This window comes from Lissotriton vulgaris, chromosome 9, assembly GCF_964263255.1.
Source record: "Lissotriton vulgaris chromosome 9, aLisVul1.2, whole genome shotgun sequence".
In the NCBI taxonomy this organism is placed as follows: Eukaryota; Metazoa; Chordata; class Amphibia; order Caudata; family Salamandridae; genus Lissotriton; species Lissotriton vulgaris.
Window position 1 is genome coordinate 1,192,771,107 of NC_141697.1, and position 25,482 is coordinate 1,192,796,588.

Here is a 25,482-nt window from a genome sequence, read left to right on the forward strand (position 1 = left end):
CTTCTTACCTCAAAAATAGAGGTATGAATCATTTCCATTACCCTTCCCAAACAGTGTAATCAGGTCCCACCAGCAAATAGAGTAATATAGCGCTTGACTCGCCCGCAATCACTGAACCATTAGTACCACCCACCAACACGCTCACCATAAGCCATAGTCATTGTCACTGCACAGTGAAAATTCCAACTCACCGCCACGCCTTGCGACGAACCAATTCAATCACTGTCACTGCACAGTCCATATCGCAGCATACCACGCATGTCACTGCGATTCCGAGTAATGTCAAAACAGTATTTTATGTCTTTTTACCTGGCACTATCACCCTGCACTAATTCACACACTGCGAATCCGGCTGTGTTGCAAAGATGACAGACATGTGCAAACTACTCCTTAGTGTTACTCTTAAAAACTCTTTATCTTTCTTGTTTCTCCTAACAGGCTTCTTTACATTCAGGCATGTTTATTTCTAAGTCCTGATGATGATCCCATTTATTTAATTGAGCAATAGGGATCGAAACGTCGACACCCATGAGTGGGGATACACTCACGATATTGTTAATGAGATTGTGTATGTTCTACTCCAGGCGATACTGTCAGTACTCTTTAATTTGTCTACAGTGCCCTGTTTTGCTCCTTTCTTTTGCCTGAAAAACATCCCTTTCACTCTACTCTTATTCTTCCCTTTCCTTTTGGTACGGCACAGGCTTGTGTCATGCTATATTTTCTGTATTGTATATTTGACATTGTTTCTTGGAAATAAATTCCTTGCCCGGCTGGGCTAGGAAACCATAACGTATAGTATTCCATTGTGTCCTATACTGTATTGTGTTGATTTTGAATGAGCTAGGAACCTTTGTTTTCTATAACGTAATTATACCCATGGTCCTTAGCTATCCGATGGGTTCCCCTTGTTTCTAAAAAAACGCCAAAGTGTCAAAGCATTTACTCCCGCTTTCCCTCAGGAACCACCAACGCTGGGACCACTCCATGCCCTACTGCAGTGCACCAGCGCAACACACCTGATTTCCCTCCTCTACCGCCAGACACAGGCCTCCTTAACAGATGCCCCCACTGACTCCAATGGGAGGATGACCTGGGTGAACCCCTTACAGATACGATGTGGGAATATAGTTGTGCTCAAAAGGGGAACATATCTGCCAACAGCCGCTTGCGCATAATACATTACAAATTCCTCCACTGTATGTATTACTCTCTAGCTAGACTGCACAGATATCAGATCAGGGAGGATAGCAGATGCAACAGATATGGGCAAAAGAATGCAGACTTTCTACATTTAGGCTTGGATTGCGCATCCATACAGGCATTCTAGCAGCAGTTCCTAAAGGCACTCGGGGATGATAGCGACACCACTGCCAGAATCGACGGCGATTACGTTGCTGGGATACACCGCGGAAGTTGAGGCATCACATAGGAAATTCACAGCATTAGGTCTCCTGTTGGCTAAAAGAAGAATTGCTTGCCGATGGGGAAAAGGCAGGGCCCCCAAATATAAGGTCTGGTTGCAGGATCTTATAATGTGGCAGGAACAGTCCCTCCTATATGCCGAGCTCCTCTCACCCACATCCAGGCCGGCGTATATATGGGACCCGCTGAGGGGGTACATATTGACTCACCCGTCATGACCCTCCTCCAATGGGAGGAGAGGAGAGCCACTGACAAAAGAGACACTCCGTCAACCTCCACGGGGAGGGATCTGACAGGATCTTCAGGGGGAAAGATACATTGAATGTATAAAAGTGGGAACGATTGGGAGTGAACGGGGGCGAGATGAACAAAAAGATGAAATGTGGGGTTAAATAACAGAAGAAAAGACTGTTAAACAAAAGTGAGAGTACTGATGAGATATACCTCTGTCTCGGGAGAAGAACAAAAGGAGATATTGCCATGTATGAATGCTATAATGTGTACACTTAGGTGGATGTATTTAATGTTGTTTGAATTTGAAAAACGTTAATAAACAAATTTAAAAAAATATTTCATTTAGAAGGTTTTATAGAGCGCAAACTAGATCCTTGCGGATATCAACAGAGATGATTATAACAAGTGAAAAGCAAAACACAGTATAGAGAACAAGCAAAGGATAATTAAAATAAAATAAAACACACAGAAAGAATCGTAAAAATACCAAAGCAAGGGATCATAGTTGTTCCAAGAACATATACAGCGAGTCTCGGATGACAAAAGGTTCAGGGCCGGGAAGAGTAGTCAAGTAAATTTTGCCATGAGAATCGCTCTTACTTCCTTTTTGAAAGATCCGAAAGAAGAATTCCATCGGGTTTCAGGGGGAAGAGTATTCCAAATCCTAGGCGCCATCCCAGAGAACGTTTGTTTATATGTTTTTTTTTCTATTGAATCTTTGAGGTTTCAGTAGCAGGTTATCTGTACTCCTAGAAGACCTTGAGCCACCAGAAATTGTCAATTTCTGTGCGAGATAAATGGGTGCCTTGTGGTGTAAGGCCTTGTGTGTCATGCAAGCAATTTTTAGCTGAAATCTTACTTCAAACAGGAGCCAATTCAGGGATTTTAGGTCAGGGGATATGTGGAAACTTCTTTTCGAGCCAGTGAGGAGTCTTGCTGCGGAGTTTATTGATGCTCTAAGGGGGGCTGTAGTTGTTTTTGGGAGGCTGCAAAGAGAGACAATACCATAATCCACACGAGGGATAACTGGCGCTTGTACAGCCTGTTTGAAGTCGTTGACTGGTAAGAATGATTTCAACTTCCTTAGAATGTTTAATTGGAAGTTTGCTCCCTTTGTAGCGTTGCTGATGTGTTTCTGCATGCTGAGATTGCTGTCCAGAGTTATTCCCAGTGATTTTGCTGAGTCCACCATAGTTGGTTGCACGTTAAGTGCAGTGAGATGTAGGATTAGCTTTTCCATCAAAGGGATTTATGCGGGGGGCTATAAGGAGGAATTCAGTCTTTAGAGAGTTCAGTTTGAGATGATTTTTCTGCCAACCAAGTTTGTGTGTTCATGAGTGTGGAGTTAAGCTGCTTAATGTCTTCTAAAGTGTTAATCTTAAGATATATTTGTGTATCATCAGCGTACATATGATATTGCACGTTAGTCGCTTGAAGAATTTCGGCGAGTGGCTCCATAAACAAGTTAAACAATGTCGGGGAAAGTGAGGATCCTTGTAGGACGCCCAGCCTTACTGGAACTGGGTTGGAAAGAGTGTTGTTAATCTAGAATTGTTGTGTTCGGTTATGAAGAAAGGAGGTAAACCAGTTTAACACAGATCCTGAGAGACCCATCCTCAGTCTGAGCAGGTCAAGCAAACTTTCGCGTTTGACCGTATCAAAAGCGGAGGATAGGTCCAGCAGGATGAGTGGGCATGAGCCGTTCTGGTCCAGGATTTGAAATGCATCATCAATAATGTGAGTCATGGCTGATTCCGTGCTGTGCCCTGCTCTGAAGCCTGATTGTTAGTTGTCCAGGAGGTCGAAGTGAGCGATATGTTTTGTTAGTTGGTGGTGTACATATTTTTCCAGCAGTTTGACTAGGTTAGGGATATTGGATATAGGACGATAGTTGTTAAATTAGTGCGGTCCGCTGTTGGTTTCTTAAGGATGGGTGAGACTTGGCCGACTTTGAGGGAATCTGGAATGCCACTTGTTGGAGTGAACTGTTGATGATTTTGGTCCATAGCGGGAGCAGCCATGGGGTAAGGTCTTTAACAGCGTTAGCAGGGAGCGGTCGACGAGGTGGTTAGAAGGCTTCAAAGCATTTAGAATCTTACCGAAAGCATCAGCCTTTCGAGAGAACTCTTTGCTTAATTAATCTAAGGAGCACCAGTTATCTGGCCACACGTCTTGTGTGCAGCTTGCCCAATTCATTTATATAGTTACTTATTAGCTGAAACTTCGGTCCCTCGCTTCATCTTCCTGTGCCTCTCCTTCACCCCTCCCACAACACTGCTCGCAGGCCCCTTGCCATCCCTTAATCTCCCGGTGAACCTACTTCCCACACCACCCCTCCAAGTCTACTGCTTGTTTTCTCATGTAATGTTATCTTTATTTGCACTGCAGTGACCACATTTAATCTTGTTTCTTTGTTTGCTGTTCGTGTTTAGAGTGCGTGTTTTCCAACTTTTATTTTATCTTGTGTCTATCAACGCTAAGCACTCTTCAAGAGTGCTTGTTTTACAACTTTCATGTCCTGTTTACTGCAGCCTGCATCAGCGCATGTTTTGTTTCACGTTGTTGCTGCTTTACGTCCCACCAACACTTTATTTTTTATAGGTACCTACTTCTTAGCTGAAACTTTGTCTGTCGCTTTATCTTCCTGTGTCTCCCATTCACCTTTCCCACAAAACTGCTCACAGGCCCCTTGCCAATCTCCCCGTGCACCCCCCACACCCCTCCCACAAAACCACCCCTCCGAGGCTAAGTGTCCTGTGTTCATATGGTGTATATGTTGTGAAGGGTCAGGCCTCTGCTCTTTCCCTGAATATCTTCTATGCTGTCTGTGACTTCCTCTGGCCTGGCCCTTTACCTCCATCCAGGAGACAAATACTGCTTTTGCTATAAATTAAAATTAATGGGAGGTACTCTCTAATTATAATAGGCAACATCTGTTTGATTTTAAAGAAAAAAATATTGAAGATCGTTTCATTTACTGTGCTCAAATCGGGTCACCAGTTTAAAAGGATGGCTAAATTGGGTTTTGTGACAATGTGTTTTCTATAAAAACCTAGGCTTGTTTTCTTTGGCACAAGTTAAAAATCTGTAATATCGCATGAAAACGATAGTATATTTTCACATGTGCACTTTTTTTTGCGTAAAATATGAGACTGCGTTCATGTACATTTAACTTGCATTTGCAGACAATTGTCCTCATATATAATGTCAGCTGCAGTCATTTTGTTTTTCCGCAAAGTGCGTGGATGGTGTAAAATTTGGATGTTTCAGTGTGTGCATCCGATGTGTTTGTAATGGCATGTGCGTTCTGTATGTCCCCGTCTCCATCCTGTGCGTGCAACCAGCGTCTCTTTGTATTGGACTCCTATATGTATGTACCCTAGGTGTTACCGTCTTACATTGAATGTGTCAGTGTTCATCCTATGTGTATATGATGAGAACACTGTGCACTCAATGTATGTGCCACATGCGTGTGATACTATCACTACCTTGTGTGTGGCACTGTCAGCGCCTTCTGTGTGTCATTATAATGACTATGTGTGCCACCAGTTTTCCAATCATGGATTTTCCTTTAACCATCAATTTCTTTCAGGTATGTTACCTTAGTTGGGGTATTGGAGTCAAAAATAATCTCCTAGCCACAATGCACCAATCTGTTTAATTAAATCACTGTACTGAAAACCTGTTGTCCAGGTGGCATCGATTCCTCTGCTCAGCCACATCTTGATATTATACCATGTTTTTGGCAGTATGTGCATGCATACTGAGGCTCTCTACACATATTGTTTAGCCGTATATGTGTAATTGCTGTGCAGTCTATGGATTTGCTATTCTTCAATCTGTGAGATGTTTTGTATATCATTATATACATTGTGTGTTACTTGTTATCAATGTAGTTTTAATGTATGCTCCCATTTGTGTGTTATTGTCTTTATTCTCTGTGTGTTACTATTTTTACCCTGTGTGTGTCACAATCACTACTTAGTGTGTCTGTGTTCCTTTAGAGTTTCTCTGTTCCCAGTCTCAACTGTGTGCGTGCATCTTTTGCGTTCTTGGTGTAAGACAATCTTTGCATCCTTTGCGTGTCATTGCATGCAGCCTGAGTGTCACTGTCCGCTTTCTGTTTCATTATCTTCTTATTGAGTGTTTTTTAGTATTTTCTTCTTGTGTGTCAGTTGTGCATGTCGTGTGTCACTGTGTGTTATGTTACTATGTTCCACATTCTATGTGTCTGCTGTACTCTGCGGGTTCCTATCACTTTATACAGGCTATGTGTCAATGTGTTCGTGCTCTGTGTGTCTGCTGTGCACCCTGAGTGTTTTTGTAGTATAAGTTTTTATGTATTTATTAATGAAGAATCTCTACTGGAAACACTGTACCCTATACCATGCTGCTACGTTAGAACTCGGTCACCAGAAATGATTGGTACATAGGCAGTGAAAGTGACTGGCTGTGAGTGTGATGGTACATTGAAAGTGTAGAATGTAAAAAAAAGTACAAGATAACCTTGACACATACATGCATTCATCAATGCCACCTAATTACACTCTACTCAACAACATATAAATACACCCCTCATAAAATCACTATACCACATAGCAACAGTCCATATAAACACACTCCACACTATGCCACATAATTCCCATCAGCATCATTTCACTCACAACTCCACACCACACAATCCCACTCTACATAATTCCAGTACACTCAATAACACATCACTATCCACCTAATTCCACTGCACACATGCCACATAATTCCATTGCACAAATCCGCTCTACGCCACATTATTTTACGCCACACAATTCCACAACTAATAATTTCAATCAGACCCACATAAGCCAACTGCACACCACATACATCCACGCCATAAACATAAGTAAAAGACATTGTCATTTACAACAACATTACCTCCAACTTTGACAAATGCGAGACCAATTGCATTGCAAATGCGTGTTATAGGACTTGTGCCCCGGTATCAGTCAATATTCGTTTGAATACAGAGACTGCAAGTTATTCTCCTGCAATGTAAGGGCACACGGTGGTCGCGTTGAGAGTTGCTCTGCATAAACATACAACTCACATTCTACTCTCCATGTCCAGCCACCAACAAGAAGCACAGTAAGCCGGATAAAAAGGCCCACCATGCTCTTTCTACTCCGCAACCTAATAAAGCACCAAAAGACGTAACTCTAATTTTATAATATCGAATGGCCTCCCACATTAGTTTCCCCCACATCCCGCCGCTGCACCTCTCACCTGATCTATTTCGTCAGCCATCTTTCAAAAGCAGCGCTTTAACCAACGCAGGACTCGAACCGGCAACGCTCTGCTGGCGGAGAAGTGCAAGGGTGTGCTGTGCCGATTCCGAATCGTAGAGACAGATGAAGGACAAAGGTGAAGCGGGATCGTGCATACTTGATAGTAAAAGGAAACGGCCATTTTGTAAAAGAGCCGTTTTCGTTGAGCCTCTTTGAAATCAAGTCAAAAAAATACAAACACTAACATTTCCATAAAAGGTTTTTAATAAAAAAAGCTAATCGACATTGCTCCCTTTTCTTTGTATGTTTCTTATTTTATAAAATAATCTCATCTGAATATATTTTTAATTTGCAAGACGCAGTTTTGAAAGGTAAAAAATATATACCTTCAGATTCATGTGCAATTTTAATACAGAAACTTCAAGCATTATTAGACTAGTAAATTCTCTTCCTCTCTTGCATGAAATATGTCACCCAGGAACATGAGCCAATGATAAAGTGTGTGGAAATACGATGGACAAGTAATCGGCCAAATACTCTCTTTGCGGTCTAGCCTTCTGTCCTCTAGCCGCCCCTACGGATTAATTAACAAAAATAACCCTTATCGTCTACCAAACTCATACAAATTAGCTGCCCTACCCAGATTAAGCGTTTTTATTTCAAAGAGAGTCTGGGCCAAAAAGCCAGATGGAAAACAAACACGTATTTAAATAAGAAAAAGGGCTTACTTGAATAGAAAATAATCATACTGTTTATAATGTAAATTGTGTGAAACTTGTGTGGAAAATCCTTGACATATTTTCTCCTATTTCAATGTTACTATGATTTTTATCATGGGTTTAAAGCTGGAACAAATATTTCCAAGATGGCCGCTACTGTTGCTTGAATGCAGGGCGGACTGTACCATTCTTGGTTCGCTGGAAAAGCAGAGAGTTTATCCAAATCATGATGAGGTGCGGTAACCGATGCTATATGCATTGTCTAGTTTCAACACTATATCATGCCCCCACATCCTCTGCCGCTTCAAATTTTGACAGCACCCTACTTGTATGTTACCCCTGAAGTTCAGAGCTAAGGCCACTGTGGTCGCAGCCGCTCTTTCCTCCAATAGGAGGCCTTTGTTGTGACATATGGTCTATCATCCAATAGCAGAGCTCCGGGCTCCCCTGCCTGCTGCTTCTCCAATGGCTGCGCTCTGCGGTGCATTGTTAATGAGCTGCATGTGTGAGAGTTATACAACCTGCCTGCTGCACAGGGGCCTGGGTGTGTTCCTCTGTCCATGCTGCCTTTTGTTGTGTAAACCCACTGGAGAGCAGTGACTACACCCCGGGAGCAGGATGCTGAAGCGCAGGGGTTCTGTGGAGACTGCTGCCAAAATAGAGCTTAAGCGACCCAAGGGGGAGACTGCCAGGGGTCCCAGAGGAGCTGGAAAAGGGGAGACACCCAAGGGGGCCTTGTGCAAGGGGGATGTGCCCAAAGGACCCGTGCCCTCTCCTGGAGGGACAAACAAAAGACCCAGGGCTTCCAAAGCTGCTACGCCTAATGCTCCAAAGTGTTCTATAGGCAAAGGAGCAGCATCCAATGGTCCCATAAATAAGAAAGAAGGGGCAGCCAAGGTCCCACGGAGGGCTGTGGTCAAAGGGCAGGCGGCCAAGGGCCCTGCAAAACAGGCACTAAAGGATCCTAGCAGGTGTGTTAAGAAGGCAGTGGCATCTGATGATCCTGCGGATGGTCAGTGGAAGGTAGAAAATGAACTAATGGAAGTGAAAGGTGAGTGACCTTTTTTCTCTTCATCTAAAAGGCTCCATATCTTCACTTCACAACTTTGCATAGTTTCACAATTACAAATCCTCGATTCCTGTGTCCTGGGTACCATGCATGTCAATTTAATTAACTCATCGGGGCAGTTATCTTAAAACAAGCTTTTGCAGTACAATGGGTCTCGTATTAATTAAGTTTGAGCTATTGGCATTGCTAAATATTGCAACATCAATTGCAACAAAAGTCTATAAATTGTATGTCCAAAAAATGTGTATTTATTTTTGCAGCAATGGTGGCATGCTGCACTTCAGATGAATATGTTTAAAAGTGATGTGTGACATACAGCGATTGCTACAATAGTTCATTGTGGATGCGTTAACAATTGATGCATGCACTGATGGCTGGTGGTGTGTGTGCCTGTAGAAATTGTACACTGATGGCTGGTGGTGTGTGTGCCCCTGGTGGAAGTGTGCACTGCCGGCTGGTGGTGTTTGTGCCTGGTGGCGTGTGCACTGCCGGCTGGTGGTGTTTGTGCCTGGTGGCGTGTGCACTGATGTTTGGTTCTGTGTGTGCCTGGTGGAAGCGTGCACTGATGGCTGGTGGTGTGTGTGCCTGGTGGAAGTGTGCACAGTCGGCTGATGGGGTGTGTGCCTGGTGGAAGTGTGCACAGTCGGCTGATTGGGTGTGTGCCTGGTGGAAGTGTGCACTGTCGGCTGATTGGGTGTGTGCCTGGTGGAAGTGTGCACTGTCGGCTGATGGGGTGTGTGCCTGGTGGAAGTGTGCACTGTCGGCTGATGGGGTGTGTGCCTGGTGGAAGTGTGCACTGTCGGCTGATGGGGTGTGTGCCTGGTGGAAGTGTGCACTGTCGGCTGATGGTGTCTGTGCCTGGTGAAAGTGTGAACTAACGGCCTGTGGTGTGTATGCCTGGTGGAAGTGTGCACTGATGTCTTGTGGTGTGTGTGCCTGGTGGAAGTGTGCACTGATGTCTTGTGGTGTGTGTGCCTGGTGGAAGTGTGCACTGATGTCTTGTGGTGTGTGTGCCTGGTGGAAGTGTGCACTGATGTCTGGTGGTGTGTGTGCCTGGTGGAAGCGTGCACTGATGGCTGGTAGTGTGTGTGTGCCTGGTGAAAAAGTGCACTGACGGCTGGTGGTGTGTGCCTGGTGGAAGCGTGCACTGACGGTTGGTGGTGTTTGTGCCTGGTGAAAGCGAGCACTGACGACTGATGGTGTCTGTGCCTGGTGAAAGTGTGAACTAACGGCCTGTGGTGTGTATGCCTGGTGGAAGTGTGCACTGATGTCTTGTGGTGTGTGTGTGCCTGGTGGAAGTGTGCACTGATGTCTGGTGGTGTGTGTGCCTGGTGGAAGCGTGCACTGATGGCTGGTAGTGTGTGTGTGCCTGGTGGAAGGGTGCACTGCCGGCTGGTGGTGTGTGTGCCTAGTGGAAGTGTGCACTGTCGGCTGATAGGGTGTGTGCCTGGGGGAAGTGTGCGCTGATGGTGTGTGTGCCTGGTGAAAGCGTGCACTGATGGCTGGTGGTGTGTGCCTGGTGAAAGCGTGCACTGGTGGTATGTGTGTGTCTGTTGAAAGCGTGCACTGACGGCTGGTGGTGTGTGTGCCTGGTGAAAGCGTGCACTGACGGCTGGTGGTGTGTGTGCCTGGTGAAAGCGTGCACTGACGGCTAGTGGTGTGTGTGTCCGGTGAAAGCGTGCACTGACAGCTGGTGGTGTGTGTGCCCGGTGAAAGCGTGCACTGACGGCTGGTGGTGTGTGTGTGTCTGGTATAAGCGTGCACTGACGGCTGGTGGTGTGTGTGTGTGTGCCTGGTATAAGCGTGCACTGACGGCTGGTGGTGTGTGTGTGCCTGGTATAAGCGTGCACTGACGGCTATAGCTGTCGGCTCAGCCGACAACGAGGGGAGACAGGAGCTGGCCACGCGCGCAGCATTGTCTATGGCAGCGTCGGATTCCGACACACCCCTTCGGATTGGGTCGCGTGCGTGAGAGCTTGTAATGTAGACGAGTCGCGCGCGTGAGCTTGTAACATAAACAGCTCACGCGCGCGACCCAATCCCAAGGCGCGCGCCGTAGTTCGACGCTGCCCCCCGCCTTGCGCAGGCCGCAGGGACATGATGACCCCGCCCACCATTACAGCAGAAGGCAGCCAGGTCTGTACTATCTCCATCTAGCACTGGTTTCTGCAAGCAGCCCGCGATAAGAGCAACCTCTGGTATTGTTCTTGTTTTGGTTATTATTGTTATGTATCCATGAGCGAACAGAGTTGGAATTCTTGAAAGTTATTCTTTTCAAGTACTCTAAACAGAAAGTCTGCAAAGGGGTGTTATTTTAAGGTTTCAACATGTCCCCTAATAGAAAGCCAGAAAATAGACCTATACAGCAAACAACAAGGAACATCAACCTTTTGTTCATTACTAAACTAGCACCTCTATGGTAGTGGTAATAATAAGAATAATAACAAAACAGGAAAGGTGCTATTTCGGCTCCTGCAACTCAAGTTGTACGGTGAGTGTACTTTGCAGCATGGGGTTAGAACCTTATCAGATGTCGCTGTTTTCCTTGCAAGCACCCCTCTACCAGCGCCTCCTCCTTCAGTCATTTCAACCTCTCCCACCCCCCCACCCCCCTTGCTGAGGGCCATGGGTGGCCGGCAGGCTGCGGTGACTGCTTCGGAGGGGTTTGCATGAATGAAAGGCTCCGTTTGTTGCTGGTGCTGCCTGATCCAGCCCTGCCCAGCACAGGAAAGGAGTGCCCCAGCTCGCGCCGGAATGGCATTTACTCTGGCGGGCTCGTGCCAAACCTGGCTGCACGTGGACCGGGCCAGGCAGACCCCCGCTTCCAGCCACGTCTCGGGGCCGGCGTGTGGGTCTTTTAGACCTGTGCTCTGTACGCGGGCGGGGGGTCGTCTGTGTAGAGCCGTGACTGACAGCTTCAGAGATGCTGCCACGCAACAAAGTCGTCTTTATAGCACACACACAGGCAGAGGGGCACACAGGGGAACTGGAAACACAGGGACACATTCGGCCACCTAAGGCAGAGTAGTCAGTGACGTGTTCGGCTGGCATGCCACTGATAAGGGCCCACCCTGCCAGCCGCTCAGAGAGATCGGCACGTTTGGGAGTTCACATTTTCTTCAAGGTCAGTCACACGGGGGGCGGTGCTGAGTTTTGAATCTCAAGATATCCCTAGACCCTTCAAAATCTGTGCTGCACAGAGCTCGGCCAGTGAGGACGTCCAGGCGAATGACGTCACATTGACATCCCTGACGCTGACCGTGCTTAGTTCAGAACTGCCGATATGTGTGAGGTGTTTCTGTCCCGAGGAAGGCTGAATTGCGGAGTCTTCATTTACAACTTACACAAGCATTGCTGCTACCCGAGTGCTACAGTGCAGGGGCGCAGGGAAGCACCCGGAAACCAGTAATGTTCCACTACACGAACTGGTTAGGTCTCGCCCTGGCGAAAGCGCGCTCTTGCCGCAGCCCACACGTTCCCAAATACAATGTGCGTTTTGTACATGAAGTTAGTTGCTTCTTGTAATGTGTGCTTGGACGCTGCAGTAAAAACAGGATGTGGCATAACGGTCGGAGCTGCCGACCTTGGAGCTGGGTTACCGGGTTCGAGCCTCGTCTTGGACTCCACATCCTGTGGTTCTGAGCAAGTCACTTAATTTCCCAGTGCCTAGCAACACCTTCAGGTCGAGTTCGTGCTATATAAAACTGCAAAAAGCAAAACAAAGTGCGAGTTTAACTTCATAGGGCTTTTCCCCGGCATGCCAAAGCTGCTTTCCTGTGACTTTAATCATAGGTACCTCTTAGCACCGCTGATTGGATGCATAGTGATTCTCAAAAGAGGCCTTGCAGAATTCTAGGCCTGCGTGCTGTATTTCGTGCCTGTGTGGTGCTGAGCGACAGCTGACCGACATCCACTCACGTGACACATTGTTTGCTCTCGGGTTACTTGGCACCATGGCCTGTGGCATCACTGATTAATTTCTGTGGGGCCCTCAGTAAGGTAGGCCTCGGCTGCATATCAGGTGTGCATGGGCCCTGGGCCCTATGCATTCAATCAGCATTGCAGCGTGCCGATTTCAGTGCATATTCGATTATATGAGCCGTGCAGTGCTCTAGGTCTGTGAGGGTATCTGTTAGCAACAGCTAACCACTCACAAACAATGTTTATATACCAATCGCAAATTAAAAAAAAATTAATGCAAAGCATTGTCATTTACAATGCCAGTAACTCAAACTTTAATGCTGCGAGACCTATTGCATTGTAAATGCTTGTTTTTCCATTGTTTTGCATCCTTCAGTTGCATGCTGTCTCTAAAAAGAACCGCAATATCCCTAAAATCGGGCATGAAAAACTGACATTAACTCAAAACTTCTTCCTTTTTCTTTTAAATCGCCCTCTCTTTGCTTTCCACCCTCTGCATGCCTCTTGTTTCTGCACTCAATATATTCTCTCAAATGCATGTTTGCCATAAATTCTACTACTCTACGTCTGGAAGCTGGTCACAACTCCTTTACATGTTCACAACCTTTCCTCTTCTGAAAGTTGTACTCCTGAAATTGAACAGTATCTAACCTTCTCCAGGTTATCTATTAATCCCACCGAACATGAGCATGTTTCACCCCAACTAATGATCACAAATAACTTTCATTAATTTAATCCACCATAAAGAAACTTGAGTGAATGCATGGATTGTTTTGCTTGTTAATACAAGACTAATCTCAGTAGCAAACAATAACCAGTAATACCAACCTTGGGATTCCAGAGCGGCCTGCTGCTGCCCAACATAAAGTGCTTCAACGCCTTGTCAGTGATAGTAAATGCTATATAAATACAAAAACAATGACCGTTATGGATGTCGCTTCTGGCGCTGAAATCATAATGGTCCGCTACAGGCCTATCTGAATTGTGGATGATGGGTGAGCGCTGCTTTGAGCACAGCGGCATCGAATTACATGGCAGGTCTGTGCTGTGTTCCATGTATACACTGCCTTGCAGTACGTTTTGTTGCATGTGTTGTTGTAGTATCAGTGCAATTGTGAGCATTCTGAATCCCTGCTACATTGTATGTCTGTGGGATATTTACAAATATGCTTACTCGTATCTTGAGACCATGCAGCCCACCAACCTGCACCAATAACTCATCTTCTGAGGAAGCAGGAAATTAAACTAACCACGCTGTCAAGTGAGGCGGCCAAGAACCAAGGCGGATGGGAGTGAAAAGGCTAGTGTACACATGCACACACCGAATTAAAGAAAATGGCCCTCTGACCACCCCCTCCAAAGCTAAATGGGTTGTGAAAGTGTGTCATTCGAAAATTGGGTCGTAGTTCAAAAAAGTTTGTTTTATAGTATTTATGAAGCATGGAATTACCCACATGGGCAGCTGAGCACCTTACAGAAAAGCGGATAATGGTAAAATAAACTAAGGCAGAATGTTTACTTATTAGAAGCATCGTCCTCATAGGATTAAAAAGTAGCAGAGACTGTCCATGAACAAGCATTGGCAAAGCCAATAGGAGTCGCCTATGCTAGAACTTTTGGCTTAGCCAATGTGTTTCAGCAATGATGTACACCAGCATGGCTTTTCTTCAGCATAAGTAAGAGTTATTGGCGTAGGTGAGAGTGGGGTCTTGTAGAGTGGAGTGTCGGGGCATGGGGTAGAGTGACGTGGAGTTGCGTTAGTAGAGTGGTGTATTGGGTCATAGAATGGAGTGTAGGTTCGTAGAGTGGAGTGGCATAGAGTAGAGTGTTGTGGAGTGGCGTAGTGTGGAGTATGCATGGTGTGATAGAGCATTGCCATTTCAGACAGCACATTTTCAAATGAAAAGACCACTGCTTTTGCACAGACAGCTTTACTGATAAAATATACAGCACACAAACGATACTATATGGAAATGTCATCATGTAGTGTTTTGATTGTATGAAAATGTTTATTTACACCACACTTCAGAATTACAAAAAAAGCCTGTTTGCCTAACTTTGATTTATTCTGAAATAGCTGCACAGTTCATTTACAGACATTTAAATTTTGGTATGTGCTAGAAAAAGCATTTCCTTTCACAGCATGACTGTGACATATATCCTCTCACTTGGAAGTCAGAGAAAGAAAAGTAAACACCAAGCTCCCTCGGGAGACACAGCCTGCCGTTTGAACAGAAAAAGGAATGGTGGCAGTGGAATATTCAAAACAGCTTGCACCTCCGCTATGTTTGCATTAGGGTCAGCTTGTAACTCTCTTTTAAAGCGTGCTCTATGTCTTCATACCGTGCCACCCACAATATCACCTAATACATAGCAGAATTCTCCGTATATATTACTGAACTTAGAAACATAGACAGAGCACAGCACAAAGTATGTAAACAGCTGATTGGTCCCAACCAGCAAAGTTATTTTAATACAAAATTAATGTAGAAAATTCTGTTCAGCAAGCGATCTACATGACAGTTGTTCTGTAGTTACAACATTGATACAGCTACAGCCGACACGTGTTTCGTCGCCATTCGCGACTTTTTCAAGGCTGTTAACAAGATCATACAGAATATTACTTTGTTGTCATTTTTCAATTTGATGGAGAGATATGACGAATTTATCTTAAAAAATTCAATTTAAAATTTTGAATATCCCTAATGTGCTTAATCAAAAGTCCCTCTCCTTTTGCATTGGTGATCATGCAAAAAAGTGACCAAGACGAGGAATCTCCTGAAATTTATTGTAAGACTCACCTCAGTCTAATAAATAAAGTCATCATTGATAGTGTGCGACACAAAAAATTGGTGAGAGAGAAGAGAAGAAATCAAAATACCCAAAGAAGACACCGGTGTTTGGTGATTTATGTAAGCAGAGTTAAAAATAGATAGAAATACCTTCTATAGAAGGTAAGGTCAAGATTAGAAAATCGCATCTAATTTGATGGATCAAAGCACACGAGGTCTGGATAAGATAGTCCAGAAAAAGTATTTCAAATATAGCCTGGCGATGTAAATCACGTCCGCACTTCGTTTTTCTTTTGAAGTCTAAAAAGAACAATAAATCGAAGAATTAGATCTAGAAACTCATGTTGGGTAAAACACGTAATACGTTTTTAAAATTCATATTGAGCACTTCTAGGTGGTAGGAGAAATACAACTTTAAACCACATACACAAGTTTTTCCAATTCATCTGAATAGCCAACCAACATATTGAAAATCTATTCTGAAACACGCCTGATACTCTGACTGGTTATAAGCTGCAAGTCACAGCACTCAAATTATTACTCTCTGAATTTAAAAAACTCATTAATACTAGTCGTCAACAGTGAGTATTGTAATCTTCACCAAAACTCTCTTTTGTGCACTTACTTCGTATTCAAAATTCGGTGCTGTAGCGAAGTCAGTTCATGGAAGTTGTCTGCCACAATGGCCTCAAAATCAAATCTCTAAGCGTGTAATGCCAATTAAAACACTGTTAAAAAACGAAATAACATACTGTCGCAGGAGCCCGAAACAGAACTTTTTAACCCCATATCGCCATTTACCCGGTTTTGGAATAAAGTAAACCTTACTGATCTCACCTCTCTCGAGCATATAGAGTCGTAAAGCGGCATCCAACAGGGTAGTTATGGAGTCTAACGGCAGGGCAACAATGTCATCAAAATTTGTGTTATATGCAGGTTAACATGTATGCGTGTTTGATACCTTGTATATTTAACCAACAAATGGAAATAGGAAACCAAATGTCTATATTGTATAGTGAATTGCAATTTATGATGCTAAGCATTTAGTTGACACATTTTTAGCCTGTCCTGAGGGTTTTATTTGTATTAAGCACCGTGATGTCACAAACTAGGTGATTTACAATGAGGTCTTATTCCCTCTTACTTTTTCTTTCTTTCTTTCTTTCTTTCTTTCTCACTTTGATTGGTTTACTCGTTAAATTTCTATTCTGACGATTCGCCATACTATCGATTGTTACTACGAACCTGGTACATATGAGTAGTGGAACTTTTTTATCTTGTTATATAAACCAAAAAAACGAGAATAGGGTAAATGTAAGACTATATTATTTCACCATACAAACTACCACAATGGCGCTGCCAAGTGCGCATTAGCATATGTTGGGTCTGATACATTTATTTTATCTTGTTGTGCTTACAAGGTAACTACGTAAATAATTCTTTGTGGCCTCAAATATTTAGATATTACAGGGTCTTAAATTGAATATGGTACTTTTAATATCTACTGTGGCTTTTTAATGATATCAGAACTTAAGTTATTTCCAAAGGTACTACAAATCTACTTGAATTAAAACTACCAAAATGGCTGCGTTATTGCGGAAGTGAAGGACGTGACTGTTGGGGTTGACGCTACCGCACAAGCACAGCACCGGTGGTGTCTGTGGCTTTAAAACTGCAGTAGAGAGAGAGTGCGGGAAACAACACACATACGTTCACTGCTGGTGGGGACCGGACTGTGCCGTTTTTGAGGTAAACAGCCTGACATTTGACCTGTCTTATAATGCACAGCAAAAGTGACAAAATAAGAAGGTTGAAAGGCCTGTTCACAGAAACCGAGAACTTGTAGAAGAATATAGGGAAAATGCTATGCTCCATGGTAGGGACGAACGCAAGAGGGACAGTCTAAATCAAATAAAGCCAGCAAATTGCAAACAAATGTGAGTTACAAAACACAATGCCAATGGTAAGCAATGGGTGGAATTGTTCCCAGGGAAACTTTCCTAATGTCTCCAAAATGTTGTTAGGAAACCAGACAGCTGTGCTGTCTAGTAGGCTTCAACCTAAAAAGTATATAGATAAGTTCTGAATGAGTGAGCTTTTAGGTTCTTTATAACATGGAGCAAATTGTATTTGGCCCTCAGGTCTTCAGGTAGGTTGTTCCAGAGTCTAGGGGACAGGCACCTGAAGACCTGATTGGGGGTCTTGGAATTTAAAAAAAATCTTTTGGAATTTCCAGAACCAATGGATTCCTGTTCCTGGATCTATTGTTCCCATACCACAGTATGTTGAACGTATGAGCAGTGTTCTGTCTGACATTCTTTATTGAATATGAGTGGATGTGGTGCGCCTTTGTTGCAAATGGTGTGTGTGTTTTTTTTAACACAGTAATACCAGACTACATTAATACCAGACTACATAGAATAACTGTTCTGTTTTGGATGCATGTGTAATGTTCCGGTCGGTGCTAGCTAATTCAGTAGGAGACTCATGGGCAGTGCAGGCACATTAAAATATATTGCTTACCTGTTTTTGGTAATGCGTTTTATCTCCCTTGTCCTGTGTGGGTGATTCAATGTTGCGTCGTTTGTGCTAGTTAGTAGTTGCAGATGTAAGATGGCTTGGTGTGATGTGTGGGTGATTTCCCACCATTCGAAATGTCTGTTTCACCTGTCATTCTGGTCTGTCCATAGTAGTCTCTTCTCCTCTCCAGCTTCAGTACCAAAGTTCACTCTTTAATTGCTGGTCCCACAACAGCTGCATAACCTGTACCACACTAGAGCAAGATGAGTAATGAGCTGCGTTGAAGTACCATTCTACACTTCATATATGTACCTTTAGTGGAGGCAGTATCATATTTAGTGGATAGTTTTATAGTGTTTGGGTAGGTGGCCATGGAGGTAGTGGCTCTTAGTTTGATGAAAATGGAGGAAAGCAGCTGAGTTTGGCGGTAGTGGTCAGACATTGGTTTGAAGTGAGTGAGGACCAATGCCAAAGGAGCTGGTCTGTGCAAGGTGGTTGAGGGTGCATTAGGCCATATAGATATTTTGTTACTCGAATGAGGGTCTCTGTACAGTGAGCTGTGAGCCATCCTGGTCAATTTCATGGATCTGAGAAGACTGAGGGGATATAACTTGCAACACTGACCACGTTATTATTATTCTTTTTCTTTTTTAAGGCTGTGATGAGTGGGGCGGTATATGTATGAGGAGGTTGTTGCAGACATGCAGCTTGTTTCATATTAGTGCAGTAATTGGGGTCTAGATAGCATAAGTTATGAAGGTATTAAGTGTACAAGACGGCAGAGGATATGAATTTGTAGAAAACATGAAAAGGATATGTAAGTGTGGTGGATCTATCCCTTTATGTGATATGCAAGAGAAATGTGATGCTACCCCCGTAATGAGACAGTAGAATGTAAATATGAGGGGTTCACTGTTATATGGCGGGACATTGGGAGGTATTGGAAGCCTATTTCAATGGTTGGTCGCATAAGAGGTTTTAAAGAGTAATCTCTTGTATAGTTGAGCACGGTGAAGCTAAGGAGGAGCAGAACAGCCAAGGGATTTGAAACGCTGAAGTTGAGAGGTATGCGTAAACTGTGTTCCAACTCCTCCAGTGGAAAAGTTTAAAGGTATGCGAAATATGTACAGTTGATAGAGCTATCCGAAGAGTGTTATGCCTCTGAGAATGGCAGCTGAAATTACACATGGAGATGGCAGCTGGAAGGTACATATCTGTAACCTGCACAGGGATCTTCAAAGGCAAGTCATCTTCAGCAACAAAATGTAATGCCGGATTCATACAGTCCAAAATATAAGCAAAGATAATTTTATGCGATCAGTCCATTCCTGGTACTAGTTCGTAAATGCACCATAAGGCAAGAACGTTGGAAAAACTAGCTTTATCTGCTGAAGCTAGTAATGTGAAAATCGGCCTTCCTGTTGTGTACCATTCAATGTCCTGTATGGGTGAAAAGGACCTCAACCAATTACACTTTCATGAACGCTTTGTTCATTGGGCAGGAAAGTATATATCCCCTGACTCTAGATGGAATGGCCAAACCTATCTTCTGAACAGCAATGGTTTATGCTACAGTGGCGTTAGGATTTCGCTTTATCCCATTGCATGATGGTGATGACATTCAATGCCGTTGTGGCTGACGATAAAAACAAGCATTGGCAATGAAGAGGTAGCACATAAGAAGCAATAATGTATATTTCCCACACATGTTATGTTATGTTATGTTCTATGGTCTCTTTTATAGCGCACGGCTACTCCAAGGAGTGTCCCGGCGCTTTGGCAAAGAGAACTGGAAAAAAGTACACAACACAGCAACTCACGAAGGCCGAAAGAATATTATTGGGATAAAAACCAGGTCTTCAACTCCTTTCTGAAAGAGAACAGACTGTTGGCTTTTCTTAGGGAAACGGGGAGCTCATTCCAGCATCGAGGTGCCAAGTATCGGAAGGAGCGACCTCCAATACGAGCGCGTCTGATGGGGGGGAACAACGGCTTTGGCCAACAAGGCCGACCGTAGAGTCCTCCTAGGAGCGTAGAAGGCCATGCGCTTCCCAATGTATTTTGGGCCAATCGAATGAAGGGCCTTAAAAGCAAGGGTCAAAACCTTGAAAGTAATTCTCTTAGAGACAGGAAGCCAGTGCAGTCTCTTGAGCAGCTCCGAGGCTTTTGCCCTACGCTGAAGACCAAAAATGGCTCTTGCAGCAGAATTCTGCAGACGTGCCAGAAGATATTTGGGCAGGCCGAGGTAAAGGGCATTCGCGTAGTCCAAACGCGAGCCTATCAAAACCTGAACAATGATTTTTTTTATGTTGCAGAGACTAACAACGGAAGAAACTTCCGCAGCATTTTGAGAATGCCGAAGCATTTCCCTGATAGCCCAATGATCTGGGGTCTGAAAGAAAGGTCGTCATCGCACAGAACACCAAGATTTTTGGCTTTTGAAGAGGCAACGTCAGAAGGAAACATGTCCTGAGGCCACTATGTCTTCCAACTGGGATCAGGCTGACATCCGAAAAAAAGCAACTCCGATTTATCGGAGTTGCATTTCAGACTGTACCGCTGAAACCAGTCAAAAACAGTGCCCAGGCATTCTTTGATCCGACTACCGTCAAAGGCCGCACCCTTATTGCACGTAAAAAGGAGCCTGGTGTCATCAGCATAAGATACGATCCGGGCACCAAAAAATTCCGCCGCCAGAGGGGCCATATAGATATTAAAGAGGGTGGGACTCGGGATAGACCCCTAAGGAACCCCCACCTCCAGCGGTGGCACTTCGGCGGAGAACGGAGGTGCCCAGACCACTTGTCGGCGGCCGGTCAGAAATGACTTAAACCAGTTCCACACCGTCCCACGAAAGCAGGTCTCCCAGAGTCTTAAAAGGAGACCGTCATGGGGAACGGTGTCGAAAGCCGCCGACAAATCCAACATAACCAGGATAGCCTTACCCCCAGAGTCAAGAGTCTCTCTGATGGCATCAGTGATCTCGAGAAGGGCTGTCTCCGTGCTAAAATTAGCACGGAGACCCGATTTGAGAATCATGCAAGATGTTATTGCTCTCGATAAAGCTGGAAATGGAGAGATGCACGTGCTTCTCAATCACCTTTGCCAGAGCAGGGAGGAGGGAGATCGGTCTATAGTTGGCATGGATAAGGGGATCCAAAGTGGGCTTCTTAAGCAGCGGCAAGATCAAGGCATGTTTCCAAGCCAGAGGTACCTCTCCCGTGATCAGGGAGGAATTAAGCAGCAGATTAAGCAAGGTATTAACTGCAGGCGCTACTCACCCCAAGCATTTCGCTGGACAAGGATCAAGTGGCGAGCCGGATTGTAGCCGAGACAGGAGATCAAGAGAAGTAGCAGAAGGCATGGGAGGAAAAACGGAGAGAAAAGGACCTTTCCCTTCCAGTGAAAAGGGTAAAGTGGTCAGGTGGCTAGCAGCTGAAATAGGGCCAGCATCAGGGAAAGAATCCTGAATGGATTTAATTTTATTTTTGAAAACATCACCAAGCTGGCTAATCCAAGCTTCGGTATGAGAATGGGAGGGCGTACTCGAGGAAGGGGAGGTGAACTCTTTTACTATCCTAAAGATTTCTTTACTCATATAGAAATAAGATGCGCACACACGCAACGGGGGCAATTGTAGTACCAAAGCAAGGAGCACCGGGATTGCAGCATGCAAAGTGGGGTGCACAAATTTTAAGGTGCAATAGACCTAAGATGATGCCAGGAGTACAGAGTGCAAGCTTCCTTTGCACAGATCGACACAATGTGTGCCGTGTGCACACACACACACACACACACACACACACACACCCTCTTAGAACAGGGGTATCAACTGTGCCATCTTTTCTGGGGAAACCGACTAGGTACCATAAGAAATAGTAATTTTGTTACTCTTCTATGCATGACTACTGGGATCATCTCCGAATATAGATTTTCTAGAGATGACTTTTGAAGATGACAGATCAGTATGTCGCTAGCTGTTTGCTTTCTTTCCTTCCTTCGTACAAATATCGTCTGATGTCATCAACACATGCCGCTGCTCCACTCGCAGCATTTTAACAAGATCGTTGATCTTCACCTTCTGGATGTGTGAGACTAGTTGCAGTTGTGACTAGGAGGTTAGACTCCAAGTTGCCCCTGCTTACTAAGATTTATGGGAAACATTTTGGCAGTATTGGCGTTTTAGCCAATCACAATGTGAATTCTAGAACTCTAGTTTTCCTACTTACAATGGTTAAACTACGTGCCTCAGAATTAGACTAGGTCTGGATAAAAAAACTAGGACTGCCTTGAGTTGTAATTTAAAACGCAGGAGCCATCTACAAGCTATGCATGGCTTCTTTTCTAAACAGTAACAATTTTGCAATACAGCTCTCTTTCCGTCCATGCCCAATAAAAACATATGCCGGGGCTTGGCATAATTTCCAGGCCCATTTTTCTTTGGTCTGCTCCCATTCAAAAGGCCCATGTGTATTTGTTGTTGTTGTGTACCTAGTGCAGTGTCTCCAGTGTATGATATTGATACATAAATAAATATGAGCTGCTTCTACTCTTGCAAATGGTTCACAATCGCAGTACAAATAGCCATTAGAGATTTCTTCTAAATCAAGACCATGCCGTGGATAGTGATGGGTAATTTGGTCCCTGTGGATGCAGGCCAAGAATGCATAAAGGTCTGTGCAAGAATTCAGGAAGTCTTTTGTGCCACCTGCTGCAAGCGAGATAAGACTTCACAGAGGGGTTAACTGTCACCCCGCACCTGCAGCCCTGTCTCGGAGCTGGTGCAGTTCGTCGCACTTGTCTGGGTTATGCAAAGCAGCTGGCACCGCTGTTCAATAACAGGAGTTTTCCTTTTTCTTTACCTTTGTACAAAACAGAGACACGTTGTGTCCAATCACAGTGACCTTCGCTATTGTGTCTAAGTTCACTGGCTCAGTGTCAGGCCACACATTTCAAATAAAGGCACGCCAATTTGGTAATGTTCCACTTGATCTAGTTTACAACAAAACTGTCAAATAGGATGGTGCAATTAAAGGTGGCAAAAGCTGTGAATTGGAATGTTCTGTTAAGGAAACAAGAGACGTGTGACATTTTTCTTTTGGCAAGTGTAGGAATTTTTTTTATTTACTAAACGTCCACCTGCCCCGCACCTACTACCTTTTACAACAAAAGACGGTGGCCACAACATTGTGGTTGATGTTGGCATGTCCTTTCCACTAATTCTGCATTGTTCAGTAAATCTGTGTGGATGTGGTTTATTCTATGGTGTGTTTATTCATGCCTTGTAGCACGTTGGAAAGAGCAGTTTCCACATTTGGCATTTACTCAGTAGTTTTTGTAGGCATTGGCGATAAATTGGTCCGTGCACATTTTCTCTTTGAAATGTAGTTGATGCTGGAAAAGAGTGTATAAGTCAACTGTCAGTTTTAGAAGGCCGTGTCTGGTGGCTTAGTGGACTAATGCATCCACTCCATGGGCCTGTGTTTGACCTCATGGTCACAGGTTCAAATCCGTGAGGGCCTTTCATCCATTTGAGGTCGATAAAAGGAGTAGTACCATTGAGTTGGGTAACAATAAACATCTGTTATTCAGCGCCTTGAGACCCATGGGTGATTAGTGTGCTTTACAAATACACGTTATGTTATGTTAAGACAGTTTCTTTTTCTTCTATTTTCGTTAGGTCAATTATGGCTTACAGGAGCTGCAGATGCGAATTAAAAGGTTGTGAAAAAGCCTATAAAGAGGCACCTATCAATCAATAAATCAATTGGGGGGGTTGTAAAGCATGGATGGGGAACATCCTTTTCAACTCAACTTTTACGACGCATGCCTTTACATCGCAAGTTTTACAACGCATGTCATTACAACGCATTGCGCTGGGGGGCGCTCTAGGATAGGGAAAAGATTTAATTTACTATCCAACACCTTCCCTACTATCCACGGGGACTGGAGTTGGAATAGTAAATTAAACTATTCACTATCCGGCACCCCTCAACACTATGCGTTGTAACAGCATGCGTTGTGAAACTTGCGATGTAAAGGCATGCGTAGTAAAAGCATGCGTTGTAATGTCATACAACCAGCAAGGATACTTGCCTGTGAGGTCTCCAGGCACTGGGGGAGGGTGGGGTGGGAATGCAAGTCCGTCTGGGTATGGAGGTTCAGCCAAAGAGCCAGGTCTTGAGGTCCTTCCTGGACTGGGTCGATGATGCGGATTACCTGAGGTGGAGCGGTAGGGTGTTCCAGGTCTTGTCGACAAGGTAGGCAAAGGATCTTCCTCAGGGTCTGTTCTTGTGGATCCATGGGTCAGAGGCCAAAGCGTGTTGGGCGGAGCTCAGTTATCTGGTGGGTGTTGTGAAAGGGAGGCGGTGGTTCAGATATTCTGGTCCGGCATCGTGGTGGGCCTTGTAGGCATGTGCGAGGAGCTTGAAGGTGATTCTCTTGTTGATAGGGAGCCAGTGGAGTTGTTCAAGGTGTTGTCATGTGGCTACGGCGGGGGATGTCGAAGACCAGTTTGGCTGCGGCGTTCTGAACGTCCTGTAGTTCCTGAGCTGTTTTTGGGTGACATCGGAGTCCAGTGCGTTGCTGTAGTGAAGTCTACTGGTGATGAGTGCACGGGTGACCGTCTTTCTGGATTCTGTGGAGAGCCATAGGAATGTCTTTCGGAGCAGGTGGAGCATGTGGAAACAGGATGAGGTACTGCGTTGATTTGGCGATTCATTTAGAGTGAGTAGTCCAGTATGATGCCGAGATTGCGTGCGTGGTCCATAGGGGTGTGAGGGGTTCCTAGTGTGGTGGGCTACTTGGAGTCGTCCCAGGTTAAGGGGGTGTGTCCTAGAAGGAGTACTTCTGTTTTGTCCGAGTTGCTCTTGAGGCAGCTGTCTTGTATCCAGGTAGCAACTGCATTAATTCAGTTGTGAAAGTTGATTCTGGCGGCTGTGGGTTCGTTGGTGAGGGAGATGATCAGCTGGGTGTCGTCAGCACAGGATACGATGTTGAGTCCGTGGCTTCTGACAATGGATGCAGGGGGAGCTATGTAGATGTTGAAGAGGGCGGGGCTCCGGGAGGAACCCCAGGGCACTCGGCAGCTGATCTCTGTAGGTTCTGAGAGTAACGGCGTAGTCCGACTCGCTGTGTTCGACCGGTCCGGAAGGAGTTGATCCAGTCCAATGCCTTTGAATTAAACATTAGTCTGCTTTTTTTTTTTTTTTTTTAAAGTCTAATTTTGCTTTGTTAATTGGAACAGTTTACTGAGCACCTAAAGAAAGAGGACAGTTAAAAGACTTTTTTTTTATTTCATATTTTTTCATTTTTATTTATGCCATATCAAATGGCATTCCAGATGTCTTCGAAGATAAAAAGCCACCAATTAAGAAAAGCAACAGAAAAGCTCCCTGCAGAAAAAACATCAAAGTAGAAAGCGAGCCTGGAAATGCAGCACCAGTACTGGGAGAGACCGTGAAGAGAAAGGCCAAACCTAAAGGAAAGCAAAAGATGGAAGATAAAGATAATGACATACCCTGGTAAGGTTTAGAAGGGAA

At 44.5% G+C, this 25,482-nt stretch overlaps 2 protein-coding genes across 2 annotated transcripts in view; one reads left to right on the forward strand and one right to left on the reverse strand.

Annotated features, from left to right (window-relative positions):
- Window positions 1–7,049, reverse strand: part of LSM3 (LSM3 homolog, U6 small nuclear RNA and mRNA degradation associated) — a 31,723-nt gene extending 24,674 nt beyond the window's left edge. The window contains exon 1 of the mRNA XM_086936868.1: window positions 6,919–7,049. Within this exon, the coding sequence (XP_086792994.1) occupies window positions 6,919–6,939 (21 nt within the window). The 5' untranslated portion in view covers window positions 6,940–7,049. The remainder of the gene's footprint in view (window positions 1–6,918) is intronic.
- Window positions 7,050–8,092: 1,043 nt separating this feature from the next.
- Window positions 8,093–25,482, forward strand: part of XPC (XPC complex subunit, DNA damage recognition and repair factor) — an 86,606-nt gene continuing 69,216 nt past the window's right edge. The window contains exons 1-2 of the mRNA XM_086939261.1: window positions 8,093–8,690; window positions 25,284–25,464. Coding sequence (XP_086795387.1) covers window positions 8,258–8,690; window positions 25,284–25,464 — 614 coding nt within the window. The 5' untranslated portion in view covers window positions 8,093–8,257. The remainder of the gene's footprint in view (window positions 8,691–25,283; window positions 25,465–25,482) is intronic.